General features: G+C 40.9%; 1 protein-coding gene across 2 annotated transcripts in view; it reads right to left on the bottom strand.

The window, feature by feature from the left end:
* SGCD (sarcoglycan delta) overlaps nucleotides 1-13,205 on the bottom strand; it is a 482,630-nt gene that overhangs the window by 404,144 nt on the left and 65,281 nt on the right. For both annotated transcript variants that reach the window (XM_058281332.1, XM_004466363.5), the window contains exon 2: nucleotides 12,172-12,360. In XM_058281332.1, the coding sequence (XP_058137315.1) occupies nucleotides 12,172-12,360 (189 nt within the window). The remainder of the gene's footprint in view (nucleotides 1-12,171; nucleotides 12,361-13,205) is intronic.

The raw sequence follows: 13,205 nt of genomic DNA, 5'->3' as shown, positions 1-13,205 counted from the left end.
GGTGGTAGTGGACTCTTTAAGTGTGCATTAATACTCTACTGTTTTGTTATTGTTTTCCACTGAAAAGAGGCTTGAAATCACTGCATGTTCCACTCACTGAACTTATCCTTTTGAAAACAAGCACTTATAGAGCACCTACCATTAGCAAGTCAAGTATTGAGAGATGCTGGGAAGGTCTGCACTTAACAAAGCTGGTTAGTAATCAAAAGCTAACCAAAGTGCCTGCTTTTAACCATACAAGCATTCCAGTTAGAAGGTTTCTCTGGCAAATAGAAAGGCTACACTCCTACTGAGGGTTTGCTTTTGGTTTTTTTTTTTCCTATTCACTAACTCCTTATTTATCAAAGCAAGAAGACTTTTGATTATTTACATGTGGTTTTAGGAAGGTAGAAAAGTAACTCAAAGAGCATCCAAGCACCTGGTACCCCAGGTGCCAGCGATGCAGTCATTCTGTCCTTTCAAATAAGCAGGATCAAACTCACGAGTAGCCAGTGGATGAACCAGTCCCGAAGTAGTTTTAAAATGCCCACTCCTCTTTATTCCCGGCCACACACTCACCATCACTGCCACTGCGCGTGGCACACTACATAGATCGCTTGACGCATACAAGGGAAGCACAGTTTATTTGGCTTTATTTACTTATTTCTTGGCAGTAACCATATCAAGAGAAAGTCAAGAGTCTAACCTTGGAAGTTATACAAGCCTGGGTTTATTTACTGACCCTGCTACTTTCTGCTGCTTGCTGGCTGAGGAAGCCGGGTAGATTAGTTTACCTCTGCGTGCTGCAGCTTCCTCATCTCTAAGTGGACATAATGGCACCCACCTCTGACCGCCCTGCGAGGAGGAAGAAGAGAACACGAATGGGCACTTGGCTCTGTGCCTCAAGGTGTTCAGTGAATGAACGGTGGTGGTGTGTGCTTGGTGATAGCAGTGGTGTGCACGGTTACTGTTGTGGCAGATTATTTTCCAAAAAGGGCCACAACAATCCCTCTGAATATGTTTCCCATGTACACTGTAACAAATTACCACCAGTGGCTTAAAACAACAGAAAGTTATTCTCTCCCAGTTCTGAGGGCCAGAAGACTGAGCTCAAGGACGCTCCAGGGGAGAGCCCGTGCCTTGCCTTCTCCTGCCTCTGGTGGCTGTGGCATTCTACTGGTGGCTACAATTTCGGTCTCCACAGTCACAGAGCTTCTTCCTCTTCTGTCTGTGTCAAAGCTCCATCTTTCTCACCCTTATGAGAACACCTGCCATTGGACTTAGGGCCTAAATAATCTCACCTCAAGATCCCTAACTTAATACATATGCACAGATCCTTTTTCAAATAAGGTAACATTCTCTGGTTTTGTGGATTGGGACTCAGCCATATCTTTCTGGCCATTCAGCCCACTACAATCTCCCATCACCCATGTTCTTACAGAACTTTTTCACTTTCCATGAAGTTGTGGACTCTGTTGCCCTCCCCTAGAATTTAGGCAGAATTTTGCAACTGTCTTGACCTTTAAAATATGCTGGAAGTGACGCTATCTGACTTCTGAGGTCAGAAAAATGCCTTACACTTCCACCTTGTTTAAATGGAACATTCTCTCTGAAACCCACCTACCATGCTGTAAGAAAGCCCAAATGAGCTCACAGAAAGAGGCCACATGAAAGAGCCATGCACGAGTAGGTGTTCCAGCCAGCTAGTGTCCCAGCCAGGTGGCATCCCAGCTGGCAGTCAGCCTCACCCACCCACACCTGTGATTAAGATGCCTCTAGAGGGATCCAGCCCCAACTGCTAAGTCGCCCCCAGCCTTGAAGTCTCCCCAACTCAGGCACAGACATTGGGGAGCAGAGACAATTTCCCCACTGAGCCCAGATTGCAGATTCAAGAGCAAAATAAGTGGTCATTGTAGTAAGACACTAAGTTTTTGGGGTGGTTTGCTATGTGCCAATAAATATAATTGGAGCGATTATCCATTAAATAATGTAATGAATGAGGGCTAAAAAGAGGTATGCATTATAATCCCAGGCCTTTAGCATAAAATCTTGGTCTAACAAAATATAGTGTAAGCAAACATATATACGCACACTCACATACAAACACACAGCTCTCGAGGTAAAACAAATCCACTATCATTCTGAGTCAAGGAGTAGGAGGAAGACATAGTAATTAGACAAAGAAACTATTCAAGCTGTGGAGGACATTGCACATCAACTGATCTAAACTACATATTTCACAGGTAGTTAGAACAGGGCCCAGAAAGGGCCACTGACCCTCCTCAACACAGCTCTTCAGCCAACACAGTTCCATCTTAGTTCTCAGAGACAATACAGGAAAAAACAAACAAACAAAAAAAAACTATGACAGTCTTAATACCTTCCCAAATACAAATACTGTAAGGAGAAGAGGAGACAGAGAATGGAAGTATGGCAAAAAGGCATTGAACTCCTCTACACTTAATAATTTTTGGTCAAATTCCTGTGGAGGAATCTCACAGTTCCTCCAAAAAATACCCCTTACCCATTTATAAAACCCTTCCAGAATTTTGGTAGTTGTAAAAGCACTTCCCCACTCCTTGGTACCAAATTCTGTATTAGTCAGCCAAAGCAAACAAGCAAAAAAAAAAAAAAAATTTGTTTTTTGTTTGTTTGCTTGTTTTCCTACCTTAATTCCATGTCTCCAGATCTTGAAAAGCATCCAGGAAACAGAAAAGAAAAAAGTAAAATCTGCTGCATGGTGAGGAATCTTGGACATTTTTCAGGGTCTTACCTGGTCCCTTAGCATGACCTCCAAGACCTACTTAAGAAGTGGGATTCTAGAGCAGTGCCATAATGGAAACTTCTAGAGCAATGGAAATGTTCTAGATCTGCGCTACCCAATATGGTAGCTACTAGCCACATGAGGTCATTGAGCATTTGTTCTGTGACTAGGGTGACAGAGGACCTGAGATTTTAATATAATTTAATTTTAATTCCACATTAGAGAGTGCCATTTTGACAGTATTTACAGAGCAAATCAGAGACTCAAATTTACTGTGTACATAATCTAACGCCATGTTTGCCATGGAAGGACTGACCCTCAAGTGCTCTGTGGTATCATGCCCCTTGGGATTTGGAACTTCTCTCCTATGATTGCCTAATGCCTCGGTAAAAGTGAAGATATTTCCAGGATGTGGCTACACCCTCTGGTTGCTGAGAGTTATTTGGCATTCTATCTTTCCATGTAGAATTGCATCTATCATCCATGTAGAATCTAAGCCCCCTCTTGATCTAGAGATGGAGAGGACATCACCATCATCCCAGAGGTCATAGAATGGAGGAATAAAATAAGGACTAGAGTGGACTTACTGATATTCTACTATAAAACTATTGTGACTAGTAATAGAAGAAATTGCAGCACTGAGGTGGATAAAGTAGCCATGGTAGTTGCTGAGGGCAGAGAGAGAGTAGAAGAGATATGATGTGGGGGCATTATGGGGGATTTTGAGTCATCCTAAATGATATTGCAGGGTCAGATGCTGGATTTTATATATCCTGCCATAACCCACTGAACGTACTGGGGGAGAGTGTGAACTACAGGGTAAACTATTATCTCTGTAGTGGAGCAGTGCCCCAAAATGTGTTCACCGAGTGCGATGAGTGTGCCACAATGATGAGGGAGGTTGTTGGTGTGGGAGGAGTGAGGTTGGGGGGTGAGGGATATACAGGAACCTCTTATTTTTTTTAATGTAACATTTTTTTGTGATGTATATATATCTTCAAAAAAATACAATTTACAAAAATGATGTGGTGAGGGATGGGGAGTGGGTTATATGGGAACCTCTTATGTTTTTTGTTTTTTGTGACATTCCTCGTGATCTATTAACTTTAATTAAAAAAAAAAAAGTCAACTCAAGATGGGCTCCAGTATTCTCCAACTATAACTGATATCTTCTTCCAGACTTTCTTAAAATATTTGTCATTTTGGAAAGTATTAAAAGTACCTGTGTGGTTTTTTTTTCCTAGTAAATTATAATAAAGTACAGGATAATTTTTATTATAATCCTTAGTGTTCACACAAAGCATAGAGAATTGTACAAATAGTATGCTTAAGAAACACTGAATTGAAGCAAATAAATTGTATAAAACTTATAGCAAGCTTGGTTTATGGCATTTTACAGTAATGACACTGACTAAAGTCATTCTTGATGATTTACATTCTCATAAAGGTATAAAATACAGTAAGCTTCAAGACAAAGAAGATGTTATGGAGCGACCACTTATGACTCATCAGTGGAATAGAATGAATTCTTGTCTTTTGGTTTCTGCATTACAATTTTCATGCCACCTTTTGAAAAATAACATTTTGGCAATTTTTCAGTTTGATAAACTGGAGACAATGGATTAGAAGTGACCACAAGTGTCAGGAACTGAGAGGCAGAGGCATGATGATCTCAATATAGCAAGTCTTTCCAAGTCATGAAGTTAAGCTGGCACCTGTGCTAAAATGGATGCTACTCACATGTGTAATGTATTTATGAAGAATGTTAAATGCAAAGTATAACTAAAGCCAATAGTATCATTTTCTCTGATTTGCTAAACAAATCTATGTATTAACAAGGATGCAGTCTCCTGCTTCTAATCTATTTTGCACTCCATTATTAGCCTTTTCTTCTCATATAATTAAAATGTAGCAGGCAATTGATACAAGGGAGGGAGTATCTATATTAAAAATACCTTTTCATAATCAAATTTAAACACTCATCTCACTTATGATCTGTCTACCTTAATAAATCAAATAATACTTCATTTTAAAAGCCCTATAAAGCTCCATTAACCTATCTTTCTGCATGTTAATTTAAAGTGACGGACTATTCATAATTTTTTCCCCTTCACTTATTCAATAACGTTCTAAGTATCTACACTGCGCTAGGTGCAGTGCTTAAAGTCGGAGATCAAAAGATGTATCGTGTAAGGTTTCTGTCTTCCCAGTGCTCACAGTGTAGGAGGGAGACGTAGAGGAAAACAAAGAATGCAGTACTGCCTGTCCTCCCACTGCCTGACACCAGGTACAGAAAGAGCAAAGGAGGGAGTGGCTCATCTTGATCAGGGAGGACTTCGGAGAGTAAATGAGAAATGAGGGAAAAGCTTAAAAAGCCACTGTTTATAGAATATCCAATGTGTGGGTCTGGTAGATCATATATTAAAGTCAATTCTGACCTCTCCAATGGGAGTGGATTCCTGGAGTGGCTGCTCCAATAGCAGGCCTCTGCCAACCATGTGGCTTTGCCTTCCCTGGCCACAGGGGATTGTGTAGCTGACTCCATAATGGGTATGCAAGCTAAGTGCAATCTGATGTGCAAAGTCAGCTGGGCGAATGCCCTTCCCTTTCTAGGATTTTACCTGGGCCATACCAAGAGGCTGGGACAAGTAGGGATGGGAGCTGGCAGGGAAAAGTCGTCATATAGGGAGGGTCAGTGCCAGATGCAAGAAGAAGTGTCAAGGAAGCAGAAAGCATGAATACACACAGGAATTCACCAGCAGCACAGCAACCGTAGAGGACACCTTGCCTGCCAACAGAAGTAACTCTTTCAGCGCAAGACCTATGCCATGGGGTCCAGGAAAGAAGAGGGTGGGCACCCTCAGATTGCCCCAGTTCCTGGCAGCGTCCTGGGTCCCATTCATGTCTGTGGGATCCCAGGAGAACACACTCCCCTTCCTGTAGCCTGCTTACCCTCACTCTCCTCTACCTAAGTCAATTTGACTGGGTTGCAGTTCTCTGAGCCTCCCCCAGTGGATGAGGTGCCAGTGTCCTGAGTTATGGAGCACACTGGCCATTCTCTTTGGCTTTTACTGTTTTATGATGTGTCCAATTTACAAGCATTAGAATGCCTTCCTCTGACCCTCAGTGAATCTTTATCTTACTTTAGGATAAATAAATCATGTTTTAGACATCGCACTGAACAAACTCAATTTGTCTTCATGAAAAATTGCACTTGGAAAATGGGCAGCCACGAAGAGCATGAGCTCTGGAGCCAGACACGCCGTGCCCATCCTGACTTCAGGGCTCACTGACTGCATGACCTTCAGCAAGTTCCTACACCTCACAGAACCTGACTTGTGTCCTCATCTTTAAAACGTGCATAATAGCAAAGCTTCCTTCAGAGGGGGTTTTATGGCAATTATATGAGATACTAAGTGCTAAGTGTTTATTAAACATTCATTTCTGACACAATGATAGATAACAGTGGTTTGAATTTTGGAATCATTAAATTAATGGAAAGAGCATGAAAACAATGGATATCTACTTATCACAGGCACATATCACAGCAATTTCCAGAGGACCTTCCACGTGCCCGGCACTGGGCAGGTACCAAACAATCCATCATCTCGTGTGTGTAGTCTGCAAAAAGGCAGTTTATACTTCAGCACATATTAAGCGATAACTGTATATTGGGTGTGGGGCTAGGAGTACACAGATGAATAGACCATAATCTCCTGCTCCTGGGAAGTTCCCGGGATAGCTGGGATGGTGAGGCTGGGTCAGGAAACCTCACTACCCACTTTGGTTTTATCATCTGTAAAATGAGGATATTTGATGAGGTGATTCAGAAAGTTGCTACTTTGACAATGATTTTGCACACACTTGGCAAGAGATCATGCTCTTTGTCAGTAAATCCAAACCTTTTAAAGTTTTGCCGCTTAATAAGCACCTGTGCTAAATGACAGTGCAGAAGATCAATGCCTGCAGTATATTGGAAAGTCTTTGAGGCCACATCTTTGGATTGAACTGCTAGAATGCCTTGGGAAAAGCAGCAGAGTAAGATTTCAAATTCACAGAGTGAGATTTCACACGGACAAGAGAAGGACCAAAAGACACAAAATCAGTGTTCAAGCAGGAAGTTGCTTTAGGGGACATCAATGTGGTCATTCCTGTACTGAGTCTCAGAGAAAAAAGATGACATAGTTCATGGCAGGCTAAGTCTAGGCACTCAGTCCCCTGACACCCAAAGCCAAAGGTTTTTGCTCTGTTCCACAGTATAAGAAACTGATTGCTATGGGTTAAATTGTACACCCAAAAAGCTATGTTCAAGTCCTAACCCCTGGCTCAGTGAATGTGATCCTATCTGGATATGGGATCTTGAAGGTGTTATTAGTTAAAATGAGGTCCAACTGGATTAGGACAGGTCCTAATCTGTCTTATTTCCTTATAAGGGGAGGAATTTTGGACACAGTGAGACAGAGAAAAGACAGCCCGATGCTGGAGTCAGAGAGCGAGTCATACCATAAGCCAAGGAATGCCCTTGAGTGCCAGCAAGCTATCTGCAGAACCCTACAGAAGTCAGAGGAAGGGTGGCCTTGACCATACCTTGATTCAGATTTCTAGCCTCCAGAATACATTTCTGTTATTTTAAGTCCCCATATGGTGATACTTTGTTACCACAGCCCTCCTCAATGAAGAAGAGGCTCCAGAGTCACAGGGCTTTAGTTTAAATGTCCCATCTGCCACTGTCTTGCTGTGTGAGTTCAAATGGAATGATTGAGCTTCTCCCCTCAATTGTAAAATTGATATCATAATAACAACCTTCATGAGGTTCAAGTTATAGTGTAGATGCAACTTGCACAGCAGAGTGCCTGGCAAAACATGAGCCTGCAAAAAAATAATAGTGATATTAAAGGCATTTAAAACACTATGTGACAGGCTCTGGTCTAAGCACTTTACACTCTTTACCTCATTTAATCAGCACAACAATCTCGAGGTAGGTATTGCTATTACCCCCAGGAATTTATAGCACTAAGAGGTTGAGTCACTTCCCAAAAGTCACACAGTAAGTGGCAGAATGCAGATTTGTACCTAGACCATTTCTCCAGAGGCTGAGTTCTTAATCACTACACTGTCATACAGGGCCCCCCATAACTTTCTGTTGCCAATATTGAGTGCTTTCTCTCTGCCAGACTCTAACAAATACAATACCTGGATTAACTCACTAAGGCTTCACACCAAACTAAGACATAGGTATGACTATTAGTTACATTAAATGTTAACTTTTATACAAGGAAGGGGTAAATCAGAAGATGGAGAGAATGGAGGAAAAGGGTTATCATCTACAGTATAGACAAATAAGAGAAGGACCTGAATATTTAGAACTGCCAGGGTGTTACCCTGGGCAGAAGAGGTCACTCAGGTGGGTGGAGAATTTTCAACCCAATGACACAGGGTGGGCAACAAATTCTGATGCTAACAAAATTTGTAGCAATTAGGAATACAGTGCAGTGAAAGGGTTCAGCTTTGAAGTCAAAGACTAGCTCTTCTACTTATTAACTCTTTGGGCCAATCATTCAAAAATTCTGAGCTTTGGGCTTCCTTTTACTAAAATGGGGATAATAATGCCTGTTTTAGTTTCCTGGCTGCTAAAACAACACAACAGGTTGGCTTACACAACAGGAATTTACTGGCTCACGGTTTTGAGGTTAGAAGGCTTGCCCCCTCCAGGGTTGGGGACCTTCTGGCTGGCCTGCAGTCTCTGGGGTTCCTTGGCTTTCACATGACAATGCACATGACAGCATCTTCTCATTTATCTTCTGGGTTCAGTTGGCTTCCAGCTTCTAGCTGCTCTCTGTGGCTTTGCTCTCTGTGTCCAGTCTCCTTTGCTTATACGGACCAAGCCATAGTGGATTAAGACCCACTCTCATTCAGGGTGGGCACACCTTAAAAAAATGGCCTCAAAGGGTCTATTTATAAGTAGCCTCACACCCACTGGACTAGGGGTTGGAAAGTGAACAAGCATTTTTATGGAGGATATAAATAAATCTCCAAGAATGTCTAATTTGTAGAGCTGTTTTGAGAATCAAATAAGATAACATTTTAAGTACCAAACACAGTGACTGGCACAGATTAATAAATATTAGTTCCTGTGTATAGCAGTGTGTGATAATCTAAGGCAGGCTTATTTATGGGAACTTACAGTATAAAGCCAGGTAAACCTGTGCCTATCTGGTAACAAACACCAGAATATTCTTCTAAGAACAAAGGAGCGCAACATCATTTTTCTGTTGACTTACATCTGGGAGAAAGAAAACCTGGTTGGAGATTTATCCAGATTGCTGTATTGGAAGGGCCTTTCAGGCACGCAACCTTGGAGATGGCACAGAATGCAGGTTTGACAACAGATTGCTAGGTCCTCAGAAACACATGACATCATTCTCTTGGCTTATCGTTACTCAGAGGGTTTGAATACAGTGTCAGCTTTCTCACATCTCAAATTATTAAAAAAATCTAAGTGTAGAAAATAATTACTTTTTTCTCTTGAAAATATTTTCAAGCCCTTAGCTGTTCCCTCATTGATTTCTCTACTCTCCTTTGCCCTTTCACCCCATGTTCCCCAATATAACATTTAATACCTCATTCTTTTTCAAGATCTTCAACGTCAGTAAATTATTATTTGTTGCGATAGAATTATAATTCTAAAGGAATGTTTTATACTGTGATTGATGGAAAAAATATGCTTTTAACTTGCAGGGCAAGACCAATTTTCCAACATTTCAGCTCTATTTGCTTAAGTGCATTACTGTTATAAAGAACCAATTATGGTTAATAATGGAATTATTCTCCCCTTACTACTTACTTGGATTGGTGAAGGTTTAAGGACTCTCAGCTTGGGCAATCAATTTAGTTAAGTACAGGAAACAGCCGATTTCATATAGATTATTACCTTAATGTCATATTGCTCCCTAAGCGCACATACACTCAGAGTGAATTGCCACTTAATGTACATTTATGTATACTTTTACATATACTTCCTACCGTTGTGTTTGCCAGATAAAACATACTCTAGAAGCCATATTCGTATACTATTACAATTATCAAAATTTGCACTCACTAAATTTTTCACTTTCTATAAGTTAAAGTCATGCCAGATTAGGGAAATATCACAAAAAGAGACTGAAATAGGAGTTAGGAGAATACACAACTTCTAGGTGAGTTCTGGTGGGAAGGCAATGAATTCCTTGACTTTTGGGCCCAACTATCAGCCTCACTAGCCAGAAACTCAGTCTTCCAGAACATCTCCCTATCCCTCACTATCTAATCAGTATCCTGTCTAACCTGTAGCCAAGTCCTCTCAATTCCACCTTTTACCTTTGTAATTTTTAATTTTCCCTGCTACTGCCCTAGTTTCAGACTTCTCTTACTTAATATTGAAATAAAGAAACTTTTCTACTACACAAGTTTCTGAAATACAGATTAAGAACATCACAAAACATTCACTCACATCAACAGATGGCTTTGTGGTCACTTGGATTTAAGACCGAATGAACACAGGGCACCCTTTAGAGCCCTAACCTGTAGAGAAGCTTTTCTAGCTTCTGCCTCCCCCTGTTCTACTGTCCTCTTCCCCATTCTACTCTATCTTCCCCCATCCAACTCCCCCCACCGCCCAGTTCTACTGCCCCTTCCACCTGTTCTACTGCACCCTTCCCTGGGAAATCTCTCCTGATAGACAAGTCTGATCACCTCTCTATCCCCTGCTTAAAATCCTTCTCTGAATTCTACCTGTCTACACAGAAAGTAAATCTAGGCTCAGAAAGTATTTACCGAGTCTGGTTTTGAAACCAAAGCTAATGGACTCTACCCTCCTAGAACATATCACCTTGGACCAACCATGTAGAAATTGACTTTCAGAATCTTTCAAACTGGGGATAGACTTTTCCCCCTTCAAGGTAGAAATCTGTTATAAATTTATAAAATTAAGGTATTTCTTACTAGATCCTTTCCTAGCTTTCACCACAAGTATTAGTTTTCCAGCTCTAATTTTTCTGATGCCTGAAGCAGCATCTCTAATCTTGGCTGGAAGTCTAATTGAGTTGCTTACCACCAGGTCTAGGCACCCACCACAAGCAATGAAAGAAAGGCACAGAGGAAAGACTCAGACCTGCCCTTCTCCTGGTCCAGTCTATCTGGGAAATACATGTATAAATTACTAACTGGAGGGGAGCAGGTGTAGCTCAATGGTTGAGTTCCTGCTTCCATTATATGAGGTTCCAGGCTCAATCCCCAGTATCTTCTTAAAAAGGGAAGAAGGGAGGAAGGGAGGAAGGAAGTGAAAATTACTAACTGGAGTGGTAAGTATAATAATAAATACATTTGTGGATCAATAAGAACACTGGGGAGGGTTTTACCAGGAAGGAAAAATGGAGAAAATCAGTTTCTGCTGCTAGAGCAAAGGCACAAAAAGTGTGACTATGGAATCAGCTGTCAAGGTTAAAATGTGAATTTTAAATTCAGAAAAAGCAAAAATCCCTTACCATATTTGGGATTTTCCCATTAAAATCTGACTGTTTATATCCCTTGATCAAACAGGAATTATTTTTATTGCCAACCTAGTTACTTACTTTTGACATCAGAACAAGAAAGTATTCTCAGGGCAGCAGATGACTACTCACCATGCCCTTATCAGTAATTTAAATTGCTTATATTACTAGTGTAAATCAGGAACCTCCAGGGGAAAGTGTCAGGCTAACTCCAGAAGTCATTTTGCCAAGTTTTCTTTTCATTTGAACTTCAACAAGTAAATGCCCAGTCTGTGTAGTGGCCCTTAAGCCTCAATAGCAAACATTTCTTTGAAGAAGTGTATATACAAATTCTTAAAAAATGAAACATGGTCACCCTCCTCTCATTTCCATCAAAATCATGCAGTGGCAAAGAAAACTGCTCTCCTGGAATTTGAGGAATTTAACCATAGTTGAGTTAACCACATATATATACACAGTTAAAAGTCTTGGATAATCCTCAGAGCCTAATTTTACTCAAATGTTTCAATCCTCTACCTCAGAAAAACCTCTTATAGTCACTAATAAAATTTAAGAATGCAACATACTTTGAACTTCTTCCATATTTCTTCCTGCATTATTTACTCAAAGTGCTTATAAGATACAGAATATTGAAACACGACTGTCAAGATGGAGGGAAAGAAGACAAGCGATCCCAAAGGAAGAAAATGTCTCTAATTGAATTATTACCCCCTGAAGAACTGAGATTACAGAGAAGTTGATCCCCAGATTTTATCTGAACAGAAATACTTTTTAGCCAAAATTCCAGGAAGCCAGACACCTTGAAATCTATTTCCACTACTTTCCCACCTTCCTTCCTCTTGCTCTACAACCCCTCCCTTGTTTTCCATGAGGAGAGCTAAAGAAACCTGTTTTACTTACAATTGTGAAGTTCATGACTTTGAGAATCCAGATGGTCATGGCCAAGTTCACCAGGATTAAAATCATCAGGAGTAGGACAAAGAAATACAGGCATCTTTTCCGCCAGCCGTAAATCCCCACTTTGTATACCTGTGGACCTTCGGAGCTGGGCATGGTGCTCCGGTGGTGTGTGTACTGCTCCTGAGGCATCTAAAATAAACGAGGCGAGAGAAGCACTCACATGAAAAAAAGAAAAAGAAAGGAAAAAAATCAACTGATGAAGAGATAGGGCTGGCTGCGTTCTGTACGTTTCCACCCTCCTGACAACTCTGAAAATCGGTTTTCTCTGGACAAAAGTGGTTCCTGTGGATGCTTGCTTTAGCCTTCTCATTTTATGCAGCCATCCCTCTTGATATGTATTGAGAAACACACACACATAATGGGAGGAAAGGGACTCCTAGGAAGCCATTTTCCAAATGACACTTAGAATTCCAACATCTTTGTGAATGAGGCACTCAAATACCTATCAAAGGACTGAGGGTAAAATTTGGAATTAGTTTGGGAAAGGAGATCGATACCAGAAGTTCATTTTGGTGGTGTAATAATACTGTTCATACAGTTTACTGAGGGGGTAAAAACAATCTCAAATGTGATCATTCTATATTACCCGACAGGCAGTGGCAAAGAGAAACAATTTTGATCTTCCTTCTATTGCAGAGTGAAGAGGGGTCCTGATGGGCACATGGCTTGAGCCTCAATTGACTCAAGAATTTTCAAGAAGGGATAGGCTGTGCTTAAGTACCTCCCTTGGCAGAGACCCCACTACCCTCTGAGCTAGCCCTAGCGAGTGCTAGAAAATTCTAATTGATACCAATTGACTCATTTATTTAATAAACAGAAAGGTGGCAAGAATTGAGTGAGATGTGAACAGGGCTTCCACGAGCTTGTAGACCAATGTGAGGGATATACTAGTTTAACACTGATTACAGTAATCAGTGAATAGTAGAGTGAGATAAGTTAGGAAAACACTTCTCAGTCTTAATATACCAGACCCT

The sequence above is a fragment of the Dasypus novemcinctus genome, chromosome 2, assembly GCF_030445035.2.
Source record: "Dasypus novemcinctus isolate mDasNov1 chromosome 2, mDasNov1.1.hap2, whole genome shotgun sequence".
Classification (NCBI taxonomy): domain Eukaryota; kingdom Metazoa; phylum Chordata; class Mammalia; order Cingulata; family Dasypodidae; genus Dasypus; species Dasypus novemcinctus.
The sequence above is the reverse complement of the archived record's forward strand: the minus strand, read 5'-3'. Positions and strand labels throughout refer to the sequence as shown.